The sequence below is a fragment of the Gossypium hirsutum genome, unplaced genomic scaffold, assembly GCF_007990345.1.
Source record: "Gossypium hirsutum isolate 1008001.06 unplaced genomic scaffold, Gossypium_hirsutum_v2.1 scaffold_637, whole genome shotgun sequence".
Classification (NCBI taxonomy): Eukaryota; Viridiplantae; Streptophyta; class Magnoliopsida; order Malvales; family Malvaceae; genus Gossypium; species Gossypium hirsutum.
This window is the reverse complement of record NW_024403170.1, coordinates 1-22161: the sequence shown is the minus strand read 5'-3', so window position 1 is coordinate 22161 and position 22161 is coordinate 1. Positions and strand designations below refer to the sequence as shown.

At 45.5% G+C, this 22161-nt stretch overlaps 12 protein-coding genes across 12 annotated transcripts; 6 read left to right on the top strand and 6 right to left on the bottom strand.

The window, feature by feature from the left end:
- Nucleotides 1-2430: 2430 nt before the first annotated feature.
- LOC121226914 (histone H2B, gonadal) lies at nt 2431-2799 on the bottom strand. Its single transcript, XM_041110503.1, has one exon. The coding sequence runs from the start codon at nt 2797-2799 to the stop codon at nt 2431-2433; it is 369 nt and encodes a 122-aa protein (XP_040966437.1).
- Nucleotides 2800-3089: 290 nt separating this feature from the next.
- Nucleotides 3090-3470, top strand: LOC121226912 (histone H2A). The gene has a single exon (XM_041110501.1). It carries the CDS (start codon nt 3090-3092, stop codon nt 3468-3470), a length of 381 nt encoding a protein of 126 aa, XP_040966435.1.
- Nucleotides 3471-4510: 1040 nt separating this feature from the next.
- LOC121226919 (histone H4) lies at nt 4511-4828 on the top strand. The gene has a single exon (XM_041110507.1). The coding sequence runs from the start codon at nt 4517-4519 to the stop codon at nt 4826-4828; it is 312 nt and encodes a 103-aa protein (XP_040966441.1). The 5' UTR covers nt 4511-4516.
- Nucleotides 4829-8149: 3321 nt separating this feature from the next.
- On the bottom strand, nt 8150-8518 carry LOC121226913 (histone H2B, gonadal). The gene has a single exon (XM_041110502.1). It carries the CDS (start codon nt 8516-8518, stop codon nt 8150-8152), a length of 369 nt encoding a protein of 122 aa, XP_040966436.1.
- A 296-nt stretch (nt 8519-8814) lies between these two features.
- LOC121226911 (histone H2A) lies at nt 8815-9195 on the top strand. Its single transcript, XM_041110500.1, has one exon. The coding sequence runs from the start codon at nt 8815-8817 to the stop codon at nt 9193-9195; it is 381 nt and encodes a 126-aa protein (XP_040966434.1).
- A 967-nt stretch (nt 9196-10162) lies between these two features.
- On the top strand, nt 10163-10480 carry LOC121226916 (histone H4). Its single transcript, XM_041110505.1, has one exon. The coding sequence runs from the start codon at nt 10169-10171 to the stop codon at nt 10478-10480; it is 312 nt and encodes a 103-aa protein (XP_040966439.1). The 5' UTR covers nt 10163-10168.
- A 628-nt stretch (nt 10481-11108) lies between these two features.
- On the bottom strand, nt 11109-11708 carry LOC121226921 (histone H1-delta). Its single transcript, XM_041110509.1, has one exon. The coding sequence runs from the start codon at nt 11706-11708 to the stop codon at nt 11109-11111; it is 600 nt and encodes a 199-aa protein (XP_040966443.1).
- A 1973-nt stretch (nt 11709-13681) lies between these two features.
- LOC121226915 (histone H2B, gonadal) lies at nt 13682-14050 on the bottom strand. Its single transcript, XM_041110504.1, has one exon. It carries the CDS (start codon nt 14048-14050, stop codon nt 13682-13684), a length of 369 nt encoding a protein of 122 aa, XP_040966438.1.
- A 298-nt stretch (nt 14051-14348) lies between these two features.
- On the top strand, nt 14349-14729 carry LOC121226909 (histone H2A). Its single transcript, XM_041110499.1, has one exon. The coding sequence runs from the start codon at nt 14349-14351 to the stop codon at nt 14727-14729; it is 381 nt and encodes a 126-aa protein (XP_040966433.1).
- Nucleotides 14730-15692: 963 nt separating this feature from the next.
- Nucleotides 15693-16010, top strand: LOC121226918 (histone H4). Its single transcript, XM_041110506.1, has one exon. The coding sequence runs from the start codon at nt 15699-15701 to the stop codon at nt 16008-16010; it is 312 nt and encodes a 103-aa protein (XP_040966440.1). The 5' UTR covers nt 15693-15698.
- Nucleotides 16011-19207: 3197 nt separating this feature from the next.
- Nucleotides 19208-19576, bottom strand: LOC121226920 (histone H2B, gonadal). Its single transcript, XM_041110508.1, has one exon. The coding sequence runs from the start codon at nt 19574-19576 to the stop codon at nt 19208-19210; it is 369 nt and encodes a 122-aa protein (XP_040966442.1).
- A 656-nt stretch (nt 19577-20232) lies between these two features.
- LOC121226908 (uncharacterized) lies at nt 20233-22128 on the bottom strand. Its single transcript, XM_041110498.1, has one exon. The coding sequence runs from the start codon at nt 22126-22128 to the stop codon at nt 20233-20235; it is 1896 nt and encodes a 631-aa protein (XP_040966432.1).
- Nucleotides 22129-22161: the final 33 nt, after the last annotated feature.

Below are 22161 nucleotides of genomic sequence, written 5' to 3'. Positions count from 1 at the left end.
ACCTTCTTTGGAGATTTCGCCTTTTGGCTTTGACAGCTGCCGCTGTGAGCTTTCTTTGGCGCTTTTCAGCTTCTTGCAGCTTTCTTGGCCTTGTTTTTTGGCTGGCGATTTTTGGCTGCTTTCTTAGCTTTTGCTTTTCGTTTTTACGTCGCCCAGCTTAAGGAACGCGCACCGGTGCCTTGGACTGCTTGATGACTCCGACTTGACACCGTTTTTCAGCGCTGTCTTGACCCGGGAGTTGGCATAGTCGATCTGCGCCACTTTGTAGTTCGCCATTATGTACTGAGAATGGCTTGTCGCGAAGAGCCACCTCTCTCTTTCAAGCTGCGATGGCAGCACGGATCATGTCCACGTACTTTGGATGAGCAGCGGCAGTCTTCGGCTTGCTGGCCGCTTCTTTTTCGGCGACTTAGTTACGGGAGCTGGAGCTGCTACGTCTGTCATTTTCGTAATCGAAAGTGGTTTCAGTCGATACCGACTGTTCTTACGGTACGGGGATGAGGTGCGGTGAAAACATACGACACGAGCGGGACTGTAGAGGCAGTCACCAGTTCACCATTGGAGTGTTCGATCGATAACGCCTTTATCATACCAAATATCATGTTGTTATTACCTCTACTACCAAATCTCCACCCTTCTGCTTCAATTAATTTCTTCACTCACCCATTCCTTCATTCCTTCATATTCGCTCAAATCTGCACACACAGAAGAAATATGAATGGCATTGAATGTCAATAATTACTTTATTACTTCATTTTCATTACTTCGCGCGCTCTTTTGTTTTGTCTTGTCTTGTTTTGTCTTGTTTATTGTTTTGTTTTTTCTCTTGTTTATTGTTTTGTCTTTGTCTTGTGTCTTGTTTTGTCTTGTGTCTTGTTTTGTTTTTATAAATATCTTACCCAGATTTATAGATCGAGGTAGCGACTGACTGGCGGGAACTGGTGGACTCCTGACCAAGAGGCAGGAGAGAGAGGAGAGAGAGGAGAGAGGGAGAGAGAGGAGAGAGGAGAGGAGAGAGGTTTATCTGATTTGAAATGTGTTACACAACGAGCATTTTTTCTTTCGAGGAAAATTGGGGTGGCCCTGAAAGGGCCGTTGTTTTGTTTGCTTTGGTAGCGGGATCTAAGCACGTTCGCCTCGGATTCTTCGAGCAAGCTGGATGTCCTTTGGCATAATGGTGACTCTCTTGGCGTGGATGGCGCACAAGTTGGTGTCCTCGAAAAGGCCGACGAGGTATGCTTCACTTGCTTCCTGGAGAGCCATCACGGCCGAGCTCTGGAACCGAAGATCCGTTTTGAAGTCTTGAGCGATTTCACGCACCAGGCGCTGGAAAGGCAGCTTCCTGATCAAGAGTTCGGTGCTCTTCTGGTAACGACGGATTTCTCGGAGAGCCACGGTACCGGGTCTGTAACGGTGAGGTTTCTTGACACCACCGGTGGCTGGGGCGCTTTCCTTGCGGCTTTGGTGGCCAGCTGCTTTCTTGGGGCTTTGCCTCCGGTAGATTTTCGGGCGGTCTGCTTAGTACGTGCCATTTTTCTAACTTCGTGTTTGCGTGTGTTGACGACTGTGAGTCTGAACGAACAATGATCTTACCTTCACCACAGAGCGGCGTTTTGTCGAACCGAAAGGCGCGGCACAACACGCGATTGGCTGAATTTTGTGTCGGTATGTAGTCGCATTACAGTCCATTGGGCTAAATCGGCGCGCGTTTCAATTGGCTGGGTTATTTCTCGATCAGATATCTCGACACGCTCTGTTCGATTCGATCCTTCCCTTTTTCGAGGAGAGGAGAGAAAGAGAGAGAGAGAGAGAGAGAGAGAGAAAGAGAGAAAGAGAGAGAGAGAAAGAGAGAGAAAGAAAAAAAATAAAAAAATAAAAAAGACTGGAGGAAGGAGAGTTTGTTGTGATTTTGTTTACGGTTTTTTTTTTTTCTTTTTTTTTTTCATCCTACGTGGATGTGGAAACATACCAAAGAAACGATTTTGGTTTTTTGAAAATATACCAAAGAAACGGCACAAATTGATACAAACATACAAAATATTCTATGTTTTGGTAAGGTATTAGGGTTTAGGTCAAGTGCATATTTATTTATTTATTTATTTATTTATTTGCTTGGTTTTTTTTTTTTTTTTTAGTTTATTTAGGGTTAGGGTTAGGGTTAGGGTTAGGGTTAGGGTTAGGCTAGGGTTAGGCTAGGGTTAGGGTTAGGGTTAGGGCTTGGGATATATATATAATTTTTTTGGTTTTTTTCTAACTTACATGTGTTGCACGGTTGTTGACAGGTGAATTGCTGAGCAATTAATCAATCAATCAATCAGTTAATGTGATTTGGAGAGTGATAACAACGAGTGATTTTTTCTTTCTTAAAAATTTCGGTGGCCCTGAAAAGGGCCGTTTGTGTATTGCGCTAATGCCGCAAGTATTTGTGATTTACTTGCTGCTTGTGTATTTGGTGACGGCCTTGGTTCCTTCGCTAACAGCGTGCTTGGCCAACTCGCCGGGCAGGAGAAGTCGAACGGCTGTTTGAATCTCCCTGCTTGTGATCGTGGATCTCTTGTTGTAGTGGGCAAGTCGAGAGGCTTCGGCAGCGATTCTTTCGAAAATGTCGTTGACAAAGCTGTTCATGATAGACATGGCTTTGCTGCTGACACCGGTGTCGGGGTGGACCTGCTTCAAAACCTTGTAAATGTAGATGCTGTAAGATTCCTTTCGTCTCCTCTTTCGTTTCTTGTCCCCGGAACGGGCGGCCTTTGCTTTGCCGGCTTTCTTGGCTCCTTTAGATGAAACTTTTGGAGGCATGGTTGCTGTAGCTCGTCTCTATCAGTGTGTAGGTGAACGAATAACCCTGTCGCGCACGGTGGTGGTGCTTTATATAGACGGCCGCGCCGAGTCGAAAGAGAAGATTGAGGACGCGTTTTATTCACCACGCGGACCTCTTAGAAAGCAGAATACATCCGCGCGACTCTCTCGTCCAGGTATATAAAGAAAATTTCATCTTCCGAAGCATTCGCCGATTCGACATCGTCGTGATAAGCTCTCGTACTCACGCACGCCCGTCCGCACGCGCAACTTAATCAAATCAAGTAATCATGTCAGGTAGAGGAAAAGGAGGAAAAGTAAAGGGAAAGAGCAAGACCCGGTCATCCCGTGCCGGACTACAATTTCCAGTGGGACGTATCCACCGTCTCCTGAGAAAAGGCAACTACGCCGAGAGAGTGGGCGCTGGTGCTCCAGTCTACCTGGCCGCCGTTCTCGAATACTTGGCCGCCGAAGTTCTCGAGTTGGCCGGTAACGCCGCCCGTGACAACAAGAAGTCCAGAATAATCCCGAGACATCTGCAGTTGGCCATTCGTAACGACGAAGAATTGAACAAACTATTGTCCGGAGTGACCATCGCTCAGGGCGGCGTATTGCCAAACATCCAGGCCGTTCTTCTGCCTAAGAAATCCGAGAAAGCCGCCTCCAAGTAAATACGGGAGCTGTCGTATCGCAATACACAAACGGCCCTTTTCAGGGCCACCGAAATTCTCAGGAATCGATAGCTTCGTTGTATAGCACATTCCACAATACTATTTTTTCAATACTAACAAAACCACAACACACACAAAAAAAAACGGAACAACTAGCATGCACAGGTGGGCAGGGCAGGGTTAGGGTTAGTAGCAGGGCAGGGTTAGGGTTAGTAGCAGGGCAGGGCAGGGCAGGGCAGTAAACAAAAACAAAAAAAAAAAAAAAAAAAAAAAAAAACAAAAACAAATGAATAAAACAAACAAAAAAAAAAAAAAAAAAAAAAAAATTTCATCATCCTACCTCAAAACAGAATTCGTACCGTTTAATCAAGTAGGCGTGCACCATTTCTTTGGTCAGCGTCAGCTTTATTTCTGATCTCAGACACTACGTACGCCGTTAATCAGGGGAATTTTTTTTTTAAAAAAACCAAAAAAAAAAAAAAAAATGCGCGACGCAACGCACAAGGTTAATCAAGTCGCAGGTAAAGATAATTTCATGAATTATGTGCATGAATTCTTTTCCTTGGTGAAATACTCAACCATATCCTACCTACATTTTGATGGCATACAGATTGAGCGAAAGGTCCCACCTCAGACAAAATTCATACCGATAATCAGGTCCCACCTCAGACAAAATTTATACCGATAATCAGGTCCCACCTCAGACAAAATTTATACCGATAATCAGGTCCCACCTCAGACAAAATTTATACCGATAATCAGGTAAAAACAACAAAATGAATGTCTTGCACGAGAATCTATCTAACAGGTCCGCGCGATCGAAGTCCGCGCGTAAGGTTCGCGCGATGATGAATGTTTTGCACGTGAAGCTTTCTAACAGGTCCGCGCGATGGAAGTGTATGAGTAAGAAACATGTTCAAGAATAGACGAATGGCTTTCTCATAGGTCCGCACATGCTGTATATATTGCACCGATACCAATTCGGGTTTCATTCTCGTCGCTTACCGTCGTTGAGGAAGTCACTGAGTCGTAATCGAACAGCAATCATGTCTGGCCGTGGAAAGGGAGGAAAAGGTTTGGGAAAAGGAGGAGCCAAACGTCACAGGAAAGTCCTTCGTGATAACATCCAGGGTATCACCAAGCCCGCCATTCGAAGACTTGCCCGAAGAGGTGGAGTAAAACGTATCTCTGGTCTGATCTACGAAGAGACGCGCGGTGTACTCAAGGTGTTTTTGGAAAACGTCATCCGTGATGCAGTCACCTACACAGAGCACGCCAAAAGGAAAACCGTCACTGCCATGGATGTAGTCTACGCTCTGAAGAGGCAAGGGCGAACCCTGTACGGATTCGGAGGTTAAGCTGTCAAAATGTCTAACTTAAAAAAACAAACGGCCCTTTTCAGGGCCACTAAAATTCTTCAGGAAGATAAAAAAAATCGAAAGTACACAATTTGTCCTCTTTACATTACACTAATACACACGAAGCCACGCGTGCTCTATAACTACAACGACTCTATAACTACAACGACACTACCACTACATCCCTACCCCCATTCAAGTAAAAACTACTATTTTTTTACATAGTTGGATTAATGAAAACGAATGACTGAAACACTATCACTACATCCCCATTCAAGTATAACTACGCGTGCTCTATAACTACAACGACACTACCACTACATCCCTACCCCCATTCAAGTAAAAACTACCATTTTTTTTACATAGTTGAATTAATGAAAACGAAGGACTGAAACACTATCACTACATCCCCATTCAAGTAAAAACTAGTTTTTACATTTAATTAGAGTTGAGTTAATGAAATCGAGCGACTTTCACTATGTTAAAACTATGCTGCTGAAGTGAAAAGGAAGTAAATCTGTATTCAAGAAGTAGGAATCTGTATTCGACGATACTAGTCTTTCTTGGAGCGGTTTAGTGGCCCTGAAAAGGGCCGTTTTGTTTTGGTTGCTCTGAGTGAGAGCGCCTGGAGGAAGCAGCCAACGCTTACGCTTTTTTTGGCTTGGCGGCGGTTTTCTTTTTTGGAGCGGTTTTCTTAGCAGGCTTGGCGGTCTTAACCTTTTTAGGCGTTTTCACCTTCTTTGGAGATTTCGCCTTTTTGGCTTTGACAGCTGCCGTCTTTTTAGTCCCGCTTGCCTTGGTCTTCTTCGGAGTGGTCGCCTTCTTTGCAGCTGGTGACTTCTTGGCAGCTTTCGGCTTCTTGGCTGCTGATGCTGTTTTCTTGGCTGGCGATTTTTTGGCTGCTGCTTTCTTAGCTTTTGGCTTTTCGGTTTTTACGTCGCCCAGCTTAAAGGAACCGGCAGCACCGGTGCCCTTGGACTGCTTGATGACTCCGGACTTGACACCGTTTTTCAGCGCTGTCTTGACCCGGGAGTTGGCCATAGTCGAGTCTGCGCCCACTTTGTAGTTCGCCATTATGTACTTGAGAATGGCTTGTCGCGAAGAGCCACCTCTCTCTTTCAAGCTGCCGATGGCAGCACGGATCATGTCCACGTACTTTGGATGAGCAGCGGCAGTCTTCGGCTTGCTGGCCGCCTTCTTTTTCGGCGACTTAGTTACGGGAGCTGGAGCTGCTACGTCTGTCATTTTCGTAATCGAAAGTGGTTTCAGTCGAGAGTACCGACGTCGTTCTTCTTCCACGGTCACGAGGAGAATGAGCCGTTTGCGAACCGTGAAAAACATACGACACGAGCGCGGACTTCGTAGAGAGCAGTCACCAGTTCACCCATTGGGAAGTGTGTCGATCGATAACGGCCCTTTATCATCACCCAAATATCACTGTTGTTATTACCTCTACTACCAAAATCTCCACCCTTCCTGCTTCAAATTAATTTCTTCACTCACCCATTCCTTCATTCCTTCATATTCGCTCAAATCTGCACACACAGAAGAAATATGAATGGCATTGAATGTCAATAATTACTTTATTACTTCATTTTCATTACTTCGCGCGCTCTTTTGTTTTGTCTTGTCTTGTTTTGTCTTGTTTATTGTTTTGTTTTTTCTCTTGTTTATTGTTTTGTCTTGTGTCTTGTGTCTTGTTTTGTCTTGTGTCTTGTTTTGTTTTTATAAATATCTTACCCAGATTTATAGATCGAGGTAGCGACTGACTGGCGGGAACTGGTGGACTCCTGACCAAGACGGCAGAGAGAGGACGAGAGAGAGAGAGAGAAGGAGAGAGAGAGAGGAGAGAGAGAGAGAGAGAGAGAGAGAGGAGAGAGAGAGAGAGAGAGGAGAGAGAGAGAGAGAGAGTTTATCTGATTTGAAATGTGTTACACAACGAGCATTTTTTTCTTTCGAGGAAAATTGGGGGTGGCCCTGAAAAGGGCCGTTGTTTTTGTTTGCTTTGGTAGCGGGATCTAAGCACGTTCGCCTCGGATTCTTCGAGCAAGCTGGATGTCCTTTGGCATAATGGTGACTCTCTTGGCGTGGATGGCGCACAAGTTGGTGTCCTCGAAAAGGCCGACGAGGTATGCTTCACTTGCTTCCTGGAGAGCCATCACGGCCGAGCTCTGGAACCGAAGATCCGTTTTGAAGTCTTGAGCGATTTCACGCACCAGGCGCTGGAAAGGCAGCTTCCTGATCAAGAGTTCGGTGCTCTTCTGGTAACGACGGATTTCTCGGAGAGCCACGGTACCGGGTCTGTAACGGTGAGGTTTCTTGACACCACCGGTGGCTGGGGCGCTTTTCCTTGCGGCTTTGGTGGCCAGCTGCTTTCTTGGGGCTTTGCCTCCGGTAGATTTTCGGGCGGTCTGCTTAGTACGTGCCATTTTTCTAACTTCGTGTTTGCGTGTGTTGACGACTGTGAGTCTGAACGAACAATGATCTTACCTTCACCACAGAGCGGCGTTTTGTCGAACCGAAAGGCGCGGCACAACACGCGATTGGCTGAATTTTGTGTCGGTATGTAGTCGCATTACAGTCCATTGGGCTAAATCGGCGCGCGTTTCAATTGGCTGGGTTATTTCTCGATCAGATATCTCGACACGCTCTGTTCGATTCGATCCTTCCCTTTTTCGAGGAGAGGAGAGAAAGAGAGAGAGAGAGAGAGAGAGAGAAAGAGAGAAAGAGAGAGAGAAAGAGAGAGAAAGAAAAAAAATAAAAAAATAAAAAAGACTGGAGGAAGGAGAGTTTGTTGTGATTTTGTTTACGGTTTTTTTTTTTTTCTTTTTTTTTTCATCCTACGTGGATGTGGAAACATACCAAAGAAACGATTTTGGTTTTTTGAAAATATACCAAAGAAACGGCACAAATTGATACAAACATACAAAATATTCTATGTTTTGGTAAGGTATTAGGGTTTAGGTCAAGTGCATATTTATTTATTTATTTATTTATTTATTTGCTTGGTTTTTTTTTTTTTTTTTAGTTTATTTAGGGTTAGGGTTAGGGTTAGGGTTAGGGTTAGGGTTAGGCTAGGGTTAGGCTAGGGTTAGGGTTAGGGTTAGGGTTGGGATATATATATAATTTTTTTTTTTTTTTCTAACTTACATGTGTTGCACGGTTGTTGACAGGTGAATTGCTGAGCAATTAATCAATCAATCAATCAGTTAATGTGATTTGGAGAGTGATAACAACGAGTGATTTTTTCTTTCTTAAAAATTTCGGTGGCCCTGAAAAGGGCCGTTTGTGTATTGCGCTAATGCCGCAAGTATTTGTGATTTACTTGCTGCTTGTGTATTTGGTGACGGCCTTGGTTCCTTCGCTAACAGCGTGCTTGGCCAACTCGCCGGGCAGGAGAAGTCGAACGGCTGTTTGAATCTCCCTGCTTGTGATCGTGGATCTCTTGTTGTAGTGGGCAAGTCGAGAGGCTTCGGCAGCGATTCTTTCGAAAATGTCGTTGACAAAGCTGTTCATGATAGACATGGCTTTGCTGCTGACACCGGTGTCGGGGTGGACCTGCTTCAAAACCTTGTAAATGTAGATGCTGTAAGATTCCTTTCGTCTCCTCTTTCGTTTCTTGTCCCCGGAACGGGCGGCCTTTGCTTTGCCGGCTTTCTTGGCTCCTTTAGATGAAACTTTTGGAGGCATGGTTGCTGTAGCTCGTCTCTATCAGTGTGTAGGTGAACGAATAACCCTGTCGCGCCGGTGGTGGTGCTTTATATAGACGGCCGCGCCGAGTCGAAAGAGAAGATTGAGGACGCGTTTTATTCACCACGCGGACCTCTTAGAAAGCAGAATACATCCGCGCGACTCTCTCGTCCAGGTATATAAAGAAAATTTCATCTTCCGAAGCATTCGCCGATTCGACATCGTCGTGATAAGCTCTCGTACTCACGCACGCCCGTCCGCACGCCGCACGCGCAACTTAATCAAATCAACTAATCATGTCAGGTAGAGGAAAAGGAGGAAAAGTAAAGGGAAAGAGCAAGACCCGGTCATCCCGTGCCGGACTACAATTTCCAGTGGGACGTATCCACCGTCTCCTGAGAAAAGGCAACTACGCCGAGAGAGTGGGCGCTGGTGCTCCAGTCTACCTGGCCGCCGTTCTCGAATACTTGGCCGCCGAAGTTCTCGAGTTGGCCGGTAACGCCGCCCGTGACAACAAGAAGTCCAGAATAATCCCGAGACATCTGCAGTTGGCCATTCGTAACGACGAAGAATTGAACAAACTATTGTCCGGAGTGACCATCGCTCAGGGCGGCGTATTGCCAAACATCCAGGCCGTTCTTCTGCCTAAGAAATCCGAGAAAGCCGCCTCCAAGTAAATACGGGAGCTGTCGTATCGCAATACACAAACGGCCCTTTTCAGGGCCACCGAAATTCTCAGGAATCGATAGCTTCGTTGTATAGCACATTCCACAATACTATTTTTTCAATACTAACAAAACCACAACACACACAAAAAAAAACGGAACAACTAGCATGCACAGGTGGGCAGGGCAGGGTTAGGGTTAGTAGCAGGGCAGGGTTAGGGTTAGTAGCAGGGCAGTAAACAAAAACAAAAAAAAAACAAAAAAAAAACAAAAAAACAAAAACAAATGAATAAAACAAACAAAAAAAAAAAAAAAAAAAAAAAAAAAAAAAAATTTCATCATCCTACCTCAAAACAGAATTCGTACCGTTTAATCAAGTAGGCGTGCACCATTTCTTTGGTCAGCGTCAGCTTTATTTCTGATCTCAGACACTACGTACGCCGTTAATCAGGGGAATTTTTTTTTAAAAAAAAACCAAAAAAAAAAAAAAAAAATGCGCGACGCAACGCACAAGGTTAATCAAGTCGCAGGTAAAGATAATTTCATGAATTATGTGCATGAATTCTTTTCCTTGGTGAAATACTCAACCATATCCTACCTACATTTTGATGGCATACAGATTGAGCGAAAGGTCCCACCTCAGACAAAATTCATACCGATAATCAGGTCCCACCTCAGACAAAATTTATACCGATAATCAGGTAAAAACAACAAAATGAATGTCTTGCACGAGAATCTATCTAACAGGTCCGCGCGATCGAAGTCCGCGCGTAAGGTTCGCGCGATGATGAATGTTTTGCACGTGAAGCTTTCTAACAGGTCCGCGCGATGGAAGTGTATGAGTAAGAAACATGTTCAAGAATAGACGAATGGCTTTCTCATAGGTCCGCACATGCTGTATATATTGCACCGATACCAATTCGGGTTTCATTCTCGTCGCTTACCGTCGTTGAGGAAGTCACTGAGTCGTAATCGAACAGCAATCATGTCTGGCCGTGGAAAGGGAGGAAAAGGTTTGGGAAAAGGAGGAGCCAAACGTCACAGGAAAGTCCTTCGTGATAACATCCAGGGTATCACCAAGCCCGCCATTCGAAGACTTGCCCGAAGAGGTGGAGTAAAACGTATCTCTGGTCTGATCTACGAAGAGACGCGCGGTGTACTCAAGGTGTTTTTGGAAAACGTCATCCGTGATGCAGTCACCTACACAGAGCACGCCAAAAGGAAAACCGTCACTGCCATGGATGTAGTCTACGCTCTGAAGAGGCAAGGGCGAACCCTGTACGGATTCGGAGGTTAAGCTGTCAAAATGTCTAACTTAAAAAAACAAACGGCCCTTTTCAGGGCCACTAAAATTCTTCAGGAAGATAAAAAAAATCGAAAGTACACAATTTGTCCTCTTTACATTACACTAATACACACGAAGCCACGCGTGCTCTATAACTACAACGACACTACCACTACATCCCTACCCCCATTCAAGTAAAAACTACTATTTTTTTACATAGTTGGATTAATGAAAACGAATGACTGAAACACTATCACTACATCCCCATTCAAGTATAACTACGCGTGCTCTATAACTACAACGACACTACCACTACATCCCTACCCCCATTCTAAGTAAAAACTACTATTTTTTTACATAGTTGAATTAATGAAAACGAATGACTGAAACACTATCACTACATCCCCATTCAAGTAAAAACTAGTTTTTACATTTAATTAGAGTTGAGTTAATGAAATCGAGCGACTTTCACTATGTTAAAACTATGCTGCTGAAGTGAAAAGGAAGTAAATCTGTATTCAAGAAGTAGGAATCTGTATTCAACGATACTAGTCTTTCTTGGAGCGGTTTAGTGGCCCTGAAAAGGGCCGTTTTGTTTTGGTTGCTCTGAGTGAGAGCGCCTGGAGGAAGCAGCCAACGCTTACGCTTTTTTTGGCTTGGCGGCGGTTTTCTTTTTTGGAGCGGTTTTCTTAGCAGGCTTGGCGGTCTTAACCTTTTTAGGCGTTTTCACCTTCTTTGGAGATTTCGCCTTTTTGGCTTTGACAGCTGCCGTCTTTTTAGTCCCGCTTGCCTTGGTCTTCTTCGGAGTGGTCGCCTTCTTTGCAGCTGGTGACTTCTTGGCAGCTTTCGGCTTCTTGGCTGCTGATGCTGTTTTCTTGGCTGGCGATTTTTTGGCTGCTGCTTTCTTAGCTTTTGGCTTTTCGGTTTTTACGTCGCCCAGCTTAAAGGAACCGGCAGCACCGGTGCCCTTGGACTGCTTGATGACTCCGGACTTGACACCGTTTTTCAGCGCTGTCTTGACCCGGGAGTTGGCCATAGTCGAGTCTGCGCCCACTTTGTAGTTCGCCATTATGTACTTGAGAATGGCTTGTCGCGAAGAGCCACCTCTCTCTTTCAAGCTGCCGATGGCAGCACGGATCATGTCCACGTACTTTGGATGAGCAGCGGCAGTCTTCGGCTTGCTGGCCGCCTTCTTTTTCGGCGACTTAGTTACGGGAGCTGGAGCTGCTACGTCTGTCATTTTCGTAATCGAAAGTGGTTTCAGTCGAGAGTACCGACGTCGTTCTTCTTCCACGGTCACGAGGAGAATGAGCCGTTTGCGAACCGTGAAAAACATACGACACGAGCGCGGACTTCGTAGAGAGCAGTCACCAGTTCACCCATTGGGAAGTGTGTCGATCGATAACGGCCCTTTATCATCACCCAAATATCACCGTTGTTATTACCTCTACTACCAAAATCTCCACCCTTCCTGCTTCAAATTAATTTCTTCACTCACCCATTCCTTCATATTCGCTCAAATCTGCACACACAGAAGAAATATGAATGGCATTGAATGTCAATAATTACTTTATTACTTCATTTTCATTACTTCGCGCGCTCTTTTGTTTTGTTTTGTCTTGTCTTGTTTTGTCTTGTTTATTGTTTTGTTTTTTCTCTTGTGTCTTGTTTTGTCTTGTGTCTTGTTTTGTTTTTATAAATATCTTACCCAGATTTATAGATCGAGGTAGCGACTGACTGGCGGGAACTGGTGGACTCCTGACCAAGACGGCAGAGAGAGAGAGAGAGAGGACGAGAGGGAGAGAGAGGGAGAGAGAGAGAGAGAGTTTATCTGATTTGAAATGTGTTACACAACGAGCATTTTTTTCTTTCGAGGAAAATTGGGGGTGGCCCTGAAAAGGGCCGTTGTTTTTGTTTGCTTTGGTAGCGGGATCTAAGCACGTTCGCCTCGGATTCTTCGAGCAAGCTGGATGTCCTTTGGCATAATGGTGACTCTCTTGGCGTGGATGGCGCACAAGTTGGTGTCCTCGAAAAGGCCGACGAGGTATGCTTCACTTGCTTCCTGGAGAGCCATCACGGCCGAGCTCTGGAACCGAAGATCCGTTTTGAAGTCTTGAGCGATTTCACGCACCAGGCGCTGGAAAGGCAGCTTCCTGATCAAGAGTTCGGTGCTCTTCTGGTAACGACGGATTTCTCGGAGAGCCACGGTACCGGGTCTGTAACGGTGAGGTTTCTTGACACCACCGGTGGCTGGGGCGCTTTTCCTTGCGGCTTTGGTGGCCAGCTGCTTTCTTGGGGCTTTGCCTCCGGTAGATTTTCGGGCGGTCTGCTTAGTACGTGCCATTTTTCTAACTTCGTGTTTGCGTGTGTTGACGACTGTGAGTCTGAACGAACAATGATCTTACCTTCACCACAGAGCGGCGTTTTGTCGAACCGAAAGGCGCGGCACAACACGCGATTGGCTGAATTTTGTGTCGGTATGTAGTCGCATTACAGTCCATTGGGCTAAATCGGCGCGCGTTTCAATTGGCTGGGTTATTTCTCGATCAGATATCTCGACACGCTCTGTTCGATTCGATCCTTCCCTTTTTCGAGGAGAGGAGAGAAAGAGAGAGAGAGAGAAAGAGAGAGAAAGAGAGAGAAAGAAAAAAAATAAAAAAATAAAAAAGACTGGAGGAAGGAGAGTTTGTTGTGATTTTGTTTACGGTTTTTTTTTTTTTTCTTTTTTTTTTCATCCTACGTGGATGTGGAAACATACCAAAGAAACGATTTTGGTTTTTTGAAAATATACCAAAGAAACGGCACAAATTGATACAAACATACAAAATATTCTATGTTTTGGTAAGGTATTAGGGTTTAGGTCAAGTGCATATTTATTTATTTATTTATTTATTTATTTGCTTGGTTTTTTTTTTTTTTTTTAGTTTATTTAGGGTTAGGGTTAGGGTTAGGGTTAGGGTTAGGCTAGGGTTAGGGTTAGGGTTAGGGTTAGGGTTTGGGATATATATATAATTTTTTTTTTTTTTTTCTAACTTACATGTGTTGTTGACAGGTGTTGTTGACAGGTGAATTGCTGAGCAATTAATCAATCAATCAATCAGTTAATGTGATTTGGAGAGTGATAACAACGAGTGATTTTTTCTTTCTTAAAAATTTCGGTGGCCCTGAAAAGGGCCGTTTGTGTATTGCGCTAATGCCGCAAGTATTTGTGATTTACTTGCTGCTTGTGTATTTGGTGACGGCCTTGGTTCCTTCGCTAACAGCGTGCTTGGCCAACTCGCCGGGCAGGAGAAGTCGAACGGCTGTTTGAATCTCCCTGCTTGTGATCGTGGATCTCTTGTTGTAGTGGGCAAGTCGAGAGGCTTCGGCAGCGATTCTTTCGAAAATGTCGTTGACAAAGCTGTTCATGATAGACATGGCTTTGCTGCTGACACCGGTGTCGGGGTGGACCTGCTTCAAAACCTTGTAAATGTAGATGCTGTAAGATTCCTTTCGTCTCCTCTTTCGTTTCTTGTCCCCGGAACGGGCGGCCTTTGCTTTGCCGGCTTTCTTGGCTCCTTTAGATGAAACTTTTGGAGGCATGGTTGCTGTAGCTCGTCTCTATCAGTGTGTAGGTGAACGAATAACCCTGTCGCGCGCGGTGGTGGTGCTTTATATAGACGGCCGCGCCGAGTCGAAAGAGAAGATTGAGGACGCGTTTTATTCACCACGCGGACCTCTTAGAAAGCAGAATACATCCGCGCGACTCTCTCGTCCAGGTATATAAAGAAAATTTCATCTTCCGAAGCATTCGCCGATTCGACATCGTCGTGATAAGCTCTCGTACTCACGCACGCCCGTCCGCACGCACGCACGCGCAACTTAATCAAATCAACTAATCATGTCAGGTAGAGGAAAAGGAGGAAAAGTAAAGGGAAAGAGCAAGACCCGGTCATCCCGTGCCGGACTACAATTTCCAGTGGGACGTATCCACCGTCTCCTGAGAAAAGGCAACTACGCCGAGAGAGTGGGCGCTGGTGCTCCAGTCTACCTGGCCGCCGTTCTCGAATACTTGGCCGCCGAAGTTCTCGAGTTGGCCGGTAACGCCGCCCGTGACAACAAGAAGTCCAGAATAATCCCGAGACATCTGCAGTTGGCCATTCGTAACGACGAAGAATTGAACAAACTATTGTCCGGAGTGACCATCGCTCAGGGCGGCGTATTGCCAAACATCCAGGCCGTTCTTCTGCCTAAGAAATCCGAGAAAGCCGCCTCCAAGTAAATACGGGAGCTGTCGTATCGCAATACACAAACGGCCCTTTTCAGGGCCACCGAAATTCTCAGGAATCGATAGCTTCGTTGTATAGCACATTCCACAATACTATTTTTTCAATACTAACAAAACCACAACACACAAAAAAAAAACGGAACAACTAGCATGCACAGGTGGGCAGGGCAGGGTTAGGGTTAGTAGCAGGAGGTTAGGGTTAGTAGCAGGCAGTAAACAAAAAAAAAAAAAAAAAAAAAAAACAAAAAAACAAAAACAAATGAATAAAACAAACAAAAAAAAAAAAAAAAAAAAAAAAAAAAAAAAAAATTTCATCATCCTACCTCAAAACAGAATTCGTACCGTTTAATCAAGTAGGCGTGCACCATTTCTTTGGTCAGCGTCAGCTTTATTTCTGATCTCAGACACTACGTACGCCGTTAATCAGGGAATTTTTTTTTAAAAAAAAACAAAAACCAAAAAAAAAAAAAAATGCGCGACGCAACGCACAAGGTTAATCAAGTCGCAGGTAAAGATAATTTCATGAATTATGTGCATGAATTCTTTTCCTTGGTGAAATACTCAACCATATCCTACCTACATTTTGATGGCATACAGATTGAGCGAAAGGTCCCACCTCAGACAAAATTCATACCGATAATCAGGTCCCACCTCAGACAAAATTTATACCGATAATCAGGTAAAAACAACAAAATGAATGTCTTGCACGAGAATCTATCTAACAGGTCCGCGCGATCGAAGTCCGCGCGTAAGGTTCGCGCGATGATGAATGTTTTGCACGTGAAGCTTTCTAACAGGTCCGCGCGATGGAAGTGTATGAGTAAGAAACATGTTCAAGAATAGACGAATGGCTTTCTCATAGGTCCGCACATGCTGTATATATTGCACCGATACCAATTCGGGTTTCATTCTCGTCGCTTACCGTCGTTGAGGAAGTCACTGAGTCGTAATCGAACAGCAATCATGTCTGGCCGTGGAAAGGGAGGAAAAGGTTTGGGAAAAGGAGGAGCCAAACGTCACAGGAAAGTCCTTCGTGATAACATCCAGGGTATCACCAAGCCCGCCATTCGAAGACTTGCCCGAAGAGGTGGAGTAAAACGTATCTCTGGTCTGATCTACGAAGAGACGCGCGGTGTACTCAAGGTGTTTTTGGAAAACGTCATCCGTGATGCAGTCACCTACACAGAGCACGCCAAAAGGAAAACCGTCACTGCCATGGATGTAGTCTACGCTCTGAAGAGGCAAGGGCGAACCCTGTACGGATTCGGAGGTTAAGCTGTCAAAATGTCTAACTTAAAAAAACAAACGGCCCTTTTCAGGGCCACTAAAATTCTTCAGGAAGATAAAAAAAATCGAAAGTACACAATTTGTCCTCTTTACATTACACTAATACACACGAAGCCACGCGTGCTCTATAACTACAACGACACTACCACTACATCCCTACCCCCATTCAAGTAAAAACTACTATTTTTTTACATAGTTGGATTAATGAAAACGAATGACTGAAACACTATCACTACATCCCCATTCAAGTATAACTACGCGTGCTCTATAACTACAACGACACTACCACTACATCCCTACCCCCATTCTAAGTAAAAACTACTATTTTTTTACATAGTTGAATTAATGAAAACGAATGACTGAAACACTATCACTACATCCCCATTCAAGTAAAAACTAGTTTTTACATTTAATTAGAGTTGAGTTAATGAAATCGAGCGACTTTCACTATGTTAAAACTATGCTGCTGAAGTGAAAAGGAAGTAAATCTGTATTCAAGAAGTAGGAATCTGTATTCAACGATACTAGTCTTTCTTGGAGCGGTTTAGTGGCCCTGAAAAGGGCCGTTTTGTTTTGGTTGCTCTGAGTGAGAGCGCCTGGAGGAAGCAGCCAACGCTTACGCTTTTTTTGGCTTGGCGGCGGTTTTCTTTTTTGGAGCGGTTTTCTTAGCAGGCTTGGCGGTCTTAACCTTTTTAGGCGTTTTCACCTTCTTTGGAGATTTCGCCTTTTTGGCTTTGACAGCTGCCGTCTTTTTAGTCCCGCTTGCCTTGGTCTTCTTCGGAGTGGTCGCCTTCTTTGCAGCTGGTGACTTCTTGGCAGCTTTCGGCTTCTTGGCTGCTGATGCTGTTTTCTTGGCTGGCGATTTTTTGGCTGCTGCTTTCTTAGCTTTTGGCTTTTCGGTTTTTACGTCGCCCAGCTTAAAGGAACCGGCAGCACCGGTGCCCTTGGACTGCTTGATGACTCCGGACTTGACACCGTTTTTCAGCGCTGTCTTGACCCGGGAGTTGGCCATAGTCGAGTCTGCGCCCACTTTGTAGTTCGCCATTATGTACTTGAGAATGGCTTGTCGCGAAGAGCCACCTCTCTCTTTCAAGCTGCCGATGGCAGCACGGATCATGTCCACGTACTTTGGATGAGCAGCGGCAGTCTTCGGCTTGCTGGCCGCCTTCTTTTTCGGCGACTTAGTTACGGGAGCTGGAGCTGCTACGTCTGTCATTTTCGTAATCGAAAGTGGTTTCAGTCGAGAGTACCGACGTCGTTCTTCTTCCACGGTCACGAGGAGAATGAGCCGTTTGCGAACCGTGAAAAACATACGACACGAGCGCGGACTTCGTAGAGAGCAGTCACCAGTTCACCCATTGGGAAGTGTGTCGATCGATAACGGCCCTTTATCATCACCCAAATATCACCGTTGTTATTACCTCTACTACCAAAATCTCCACCCTTCCTGCTTCAAATTAATTTCTTCACTCACCCATTCCTTCATATTCGCTCAAATCTGCACACACAGAAGAAATATGAATGGCATTGAATGTCAATAATTACTTTATTACTTCATTTTCATTACTTCGCGCGCTCTTTTGTTTTGTTTTGTCTTGTCTTGTTTTGTCTTGTTTATTGTTTTGTTTTTTCTCTTGTGTCTTGTTTTGTCTTGTGTCTTGTTTTGTTTTTATAAATATCTTACCCAGATTTATAGATCGAGGTAGCGACTGACTGGCGGGAACTGGTGGACTCCTGACCAAGACGGCAGAGAGAGAGAGAGAGAGGACGAGAGGGAGAGAGAGGGAGAGAGAGAGAGAGAGTTTATCTGATTTGAAATGTGTTACACAACGAGCATTTTTTTCTTTCGAGGAAAATTGGGGGTGGCCCTGAAAAGGGCCGTTGTTTTTGTTTGCTTTGGTAGCGGGATCTAAGCACGTTCGCCTCGGATTCTTCGAGCAAGCTGGATGTCCTTTGGCATAATGGTGACTCTCTTGGCGTGGATGGCGCACAAGTTGGTGTCCTCGAAAAGGCCGACGAGGTATGCTTCACTTGCTTCCTGGAGAGCCATCACGGCCGAGCTCTGGAACCGAAGATCCGTTTTGAAGTCTTGAGCGATTTCACGCACCAGGCGCTGGAAAGGCAGCTTCCTGATCAAGAGTTCGGTGCTCTTCTGGTAACGACGGATTTCTCGGAGAGCCACGGTACCGGGTCTGTAACGGTGAGGTTTCTTGACACCACCGGTGGCTGGGGCGCTTTTCCTTGCGGCTTTGGTGGCCAGCTGCTTTCTTGGGGCTTTGCCTCCGGTAGATTTTCGGGCGGTCTGCTTAGTACGTGCCATTTTTCTAACTTCGTGTTTGCGTGTGTTGACGACTGTGAGTCTGAACGAACAATGATCTTACCTTCACCACAGAGCGGCGTTTTGTCGAACCGAAAGGCGCGGCACAACACGCGATTGGCTGAATTTTGTGTCGGTATGTAGTCGCATTACAGTCCATTGGGCTAAATCGGCGCGCGTTTCAATTGGCTGGGTTATTTCTCGATCAGATATCTCGACACGCTCTGTTCGATTCGATCCTTCCCTTTTTCGAGGAGAGGAGAGAAAGAGAGAGAGAGAGAAAGAGAGAGAAAGAGAGAGAAAGAAAAAAAATAAAAAATAAAAAAGACTGGAGGAAGGAGAGTTTGTTGTGATTTTGTTTACGGTTTTTTTTTTTTTTCTTTTTTTTTCATCCTACGTGGATGTGGAAACATACCAAAGAAACGATTTTGGTTTTTTGAAAATATACCAAAGAAACGGCACAAATTGATACAAACATACAAAATATTCTATGTTTTGGTAAGGTATTAGGGTTTAGGTCAAGTGCATATTTATTTATTTATTTATTTATTTATTTGCTTGGTTTTTTTTTTTTTTTTAGTTTATTTAGGGTTAGGGTTAGGGTTAGGGTTAGGGTTAGGCTAGGGTTAGGGTTAGGGTTAGGGTTAGGGTTTGGGATATATATATAATTTTTTTTTTTTTTTCTAACTTACATGTGTTGTTGACAGGTGTTGTTGACAGGTGAATTGCTGAGCAATTAATCAATCAATCAATCAGTTAATGTGATTTGGAGAGTGATAACAACGAGTGATTTTTTCTTTCTTAAAAATTTCGGTGGCCCTGAAAAGGGCCGTTTGTGTATTGCGCTAATGCCGCAAGTATTTGTGATTTACTTGCTGCTTGTGTATTTGGTGACGGCCTTGGTTCCTTCGCTAACAGCGTGCTTGGCCAACTCGCCGGGCAGGAGAAGTCGAACGGCTGTTTGAATCTCCCTGCTTGTGATCGTGGATCTCTTGTTGTAGTGGGCAAGTCGAGAGGCTTCGGCAGCGATTCTTTCGAAAATGTCGTTGACAAAGCTGTTCATGATAGACATGGCTTTGCTGCTGACACCGGTGTCGGGGTGGACCTGCTTCAAAACCTTGTAAATGTAGATGCTGTAAGATTCCTTTCGTCTCCTCTTTCGTTTCTTGTCCCCGGAACGGGCGGCCTTTGCTTTGCCGGCTTTCTTGGCTCCTTTAGATGAAACTTTTGGAGGCATGGTTGCTGTAGCTCGTCTCTATCAGTGTGTAGGTGAACGAATAACCTGTCGCGCGTCGTTGTTCGTTGGTGGGGGGTTTATAGTCCGCCTTAACTCTCGCTACTTCGCGGACTTTGGCTCCTGTTGGGTAAGGAGCCGTTATTGTCAGTCTGGATCGTTAGGATCCGGTAGTTGGATTGTCGGGAGGTCGTAGGTGGTCGTTGTCTGGTCAGGTCGTCGGTGGTCGTTGTCTGGTCGGTGATGGGCGTTGCCTGGTCGGTGGTGGGCGTTGCCTGGTCGGGAGGTCGGTGGTGGGCGTTGCCTGGTCGGGAGGACGGTGGTGGGCGTTGCCTGGTCGGGTGGTCGGTGGTGGGCGTTGCCTGGTCAGGTCGGTGATGGGCGTTGCCTGGTTATTTGAAGTTTACTTGAAGAGGTGGTGGAGGCTTGGGTACTTCATTTCGTCGTTGAAGAGAGAAATGAAGTTCGTTGTTGCCTGGTAAATCGTTTCAGCGTTGGTGGGTGGGAATAGTAGATCAGGAAGTGTTGGTTTGACTCCCAGTTGTTGGATCGTGGCTTCCAGTGGTTTCCTTTCTTCTGCTAGGGCCGTACAGTTTAACAGTAGGTGTGGTACTGTGCAGGGGTCTCCACATTCACATGATATCGGTTGTGCCCTGCGGTTACGTAGGGTCTCCGTCAACCTTAATCTTGTGATGGTTCTGCAACGTTCCTGCTGGGGTGCAGGGGTCGCTTGGTGACGTTGGTGGAGTCTTGCAGGTTAAATCTGTAGGTGTTGCATCGACTAGGTGGGTTTCCCACTGGGAGTTGATGGTTTTCCTTAGGAGGTTGTTGGCTTCGCTGATGCTGTGGGGGAGGGTGGTGGTGACTTCCGGGAGCTTCAGTCCTTCTCGTGCAAGTTGGTCCGCTTTCTCGTTCCCTGGGATGCCGACGTGGGAGGGTATCCAAAGGAGGGTGACGTGGATACCCAGACGGGTCAGTTGGAAGTTGAGTTGGCGGATTTGGTTGACGAGTTCTGGTCTGGTGGACGTGTTGCTGGATTCGATGGCTTGTATACTGCTCAGAGAATCGGTGAGGACTAGGTACTGTGCAGGTGGTTGGGTCGATATCCAGGTGAAGCTGTCCAGGATGGCTTGGATTTCAGCAGTGAAGACTGAGGTCTGGTTTGGTAAACGGTTACAGGTTTCGAACTTCTTATCCGGAATGTAGATCCCGTATCCTGTTGCAGAGGTGACTGGGTCATGGCTGCCGTCGGTGTATATCTGTGTTCTTCCTCGATGGTGGGTTCGAGGTAGTCTAGGACGATATACTTGGCTGCCATTGGTTGGTTGTGTTTGTCGGTCATGCTTGTCAGGATACTGTTGGTTGCGGGATTGGTAGATTCCATTGGGGAAGTTCGTGGGTTGTCTTGGGGCTACTGTGAGTCTGTCGATGCCGTATTGGGATCTTAACTCGTGTATTGCTTGTCCAACTGTCTTGATTCTTTTCCTTGTCAGACGGTACTTTTGCAGTTCGCGGAGGGTAGGTGTCGGTGTGGGTGACTTAGCAATCTGTTGAAGTATCTGAGGAGACTCTTGAAACCGTAGTCTTAGTGGAAGTTCCCCTAGTTCTTGTAACAGTGCTTCTCTCCGTACGCCTGGTGGTGTTCCGCTTGCAATAAGTAGAGCCTTGTATTGGATGGCTTCGAGTCGTCTGATTTGGGTTGGTGTTGCTGTCAAGAAAGCTGGGCATCCGTATTCGAGTCTCGATCGGATTAGGGCTCTGTAGATAGTCAGTAGTGATGCTCTGTTGGCTCCCCAGGTTTTTCCTGTAATCATTCTCATCATGTTGAGGATCTGGTTACTTGAGTTGATGATGTTGTTGAAGTGTGGTTTCCAGGTCAGCTTCCGGTCGAAGGTTACTCCCAGTAGTTTGGTCGTATCTTGGAATCTGATCTGGTCGCCGTTGATCTTGATTTTCATCTGTTTAGTGCTCGGATCCTGGTTGATGATCATTCCAGTAGTCTTCGTTGTCGAGATGATGAAACCCCAGTCGTTGGCCCATTTGGAGAATCTGTTGATCGCTGTTTGCATCTTCTCTTCTACTATACCAAATCTGGTGGCATACCTCCAGATGGTGCAATCATCGGCGTATGCTGCCAGTGTGACATCCTTTGGTAAGTAGTGCTTGATGTCGTTTACCATCACGTTGAAGAGCGTTGGGCTGATCACTGAGCCTTGTGGGGTTCCATTGTCGAGACGTTTTTCGCTGCTGAGGTGGTTTCCGATGGATACTTGGATTCTTCGATCGGTGAGGAAACTTCGTATCCAGTTGTAGATGTTTCCGGTCAGTCCAAGGTTGGCGAGTTTGTACATCAGTCCATCTGTCCATACAAGGTCGAATGCTTTGGAGAGATCCAGGAAGATGGCACATAGGTAACCTGATCTCTGGGACTTTGCTGCTGCTTGTTGGAATCGTACGATGTGGTCTGTTGTACTGTGGTTGGTTCTGAAGCCGGATTGGTTTTCATCTAGCAGGTTGTTGGTTTCCAGATATTCCTTTAACCGGTTGTTCACCATGGTCTCCATAATCTGCAGAGTGTTGAGGCTAAT

Excerpts from the sequence above, each read along its gene's own strand:
- LOC121226914 (XM_041110503.1), bottom strand. The coding sequence starts at position 2,799 with ATGCCTCCAAAAGTTTCATCTAAAGGAGCCAAGAAAGCCGGCAAAGCA.
- LOC121226912 (XM_041110501.1), top strand. The coding sequence starts at position 3,090 with ATGTCAGGTAGAGGAAAAGGAGGAAAAGTAAAGGGAAAGAGCAAGACC.
- LOC121226919 (XM_041110507.1), top strand. The coding sequence starts at position 4,517 with ATGTCTGGCCGTGGAAAGGGAGGAAAAGGTTTGGGAAAAGGAGGAGCC.
- LOC121226913 (XM_041110502.1), bottom strand. The coding sequence starts at position 8,518 with ATGCCTCCAAAAGTTTCATCTAAAGGAGCCAAGAAAGCCGGCAAAGCA.
- LOC121226911 (XM_041110500.1), top strand. The coding sequence starts at position 8,815 with ATGTCAGGTAGAGGAAAAGGAGGAAAAGTAAAGGGAAAGAGCAAGACC.
- LOC121226916 (XM_041110505.1), top strand. The coding sequence starts at position 10,169 with ATGTCTGGCCGTGGAAAGGGAGGAAAAGGTTTGGGAAAAGGAGGAGCC.
- LOC121226921 (XM_041110509.1), bottom strand. The coding sequence starts at position 11,708 with ATGACAGACGTAGCAGCTCCAGCTCCCGTAACTAAGTCGCCGAAAAAG.
- LOC121226915 (XM_041110504.1), bottom strand. The coding sequence starts at position 14,050 with ATGCCTCCAAAAGTTTCATCTAAAGGAGCCAAGAAAGCCGGCAAAGCA.
- LOC121226909 (XM_041110499.1), top strand. The coding sequence starts at position 14,349 with ATGTCAGGTAGAGGAAAAGGAGGAAAAGTAAAGGGAAAGAGCAAGACC.
- LOC121226918 (XM_041110506.1), top strand. The coding sequence starts at position 15,699 with ATGTCTGGCCGTGGAAAGGGAGGAAAAGGTTTGGGAAAAGGAGGAGCC.
- LOC121226920 (XM_041110508.1), bottom strand. The coding sequence starts at position 19,576 with ATGCCTCCAAAAGTTTCATCTAAAGGAGCCAAGAAAGCCGGCAAAGCA.
- LOC121226908 (XM_041110498.1), bottom strand. The coding sequence starts at position 22,128 with ATGGTGAACAACCGGTTAAAGGAATATCTGGAAACCAACAACCTGCTA.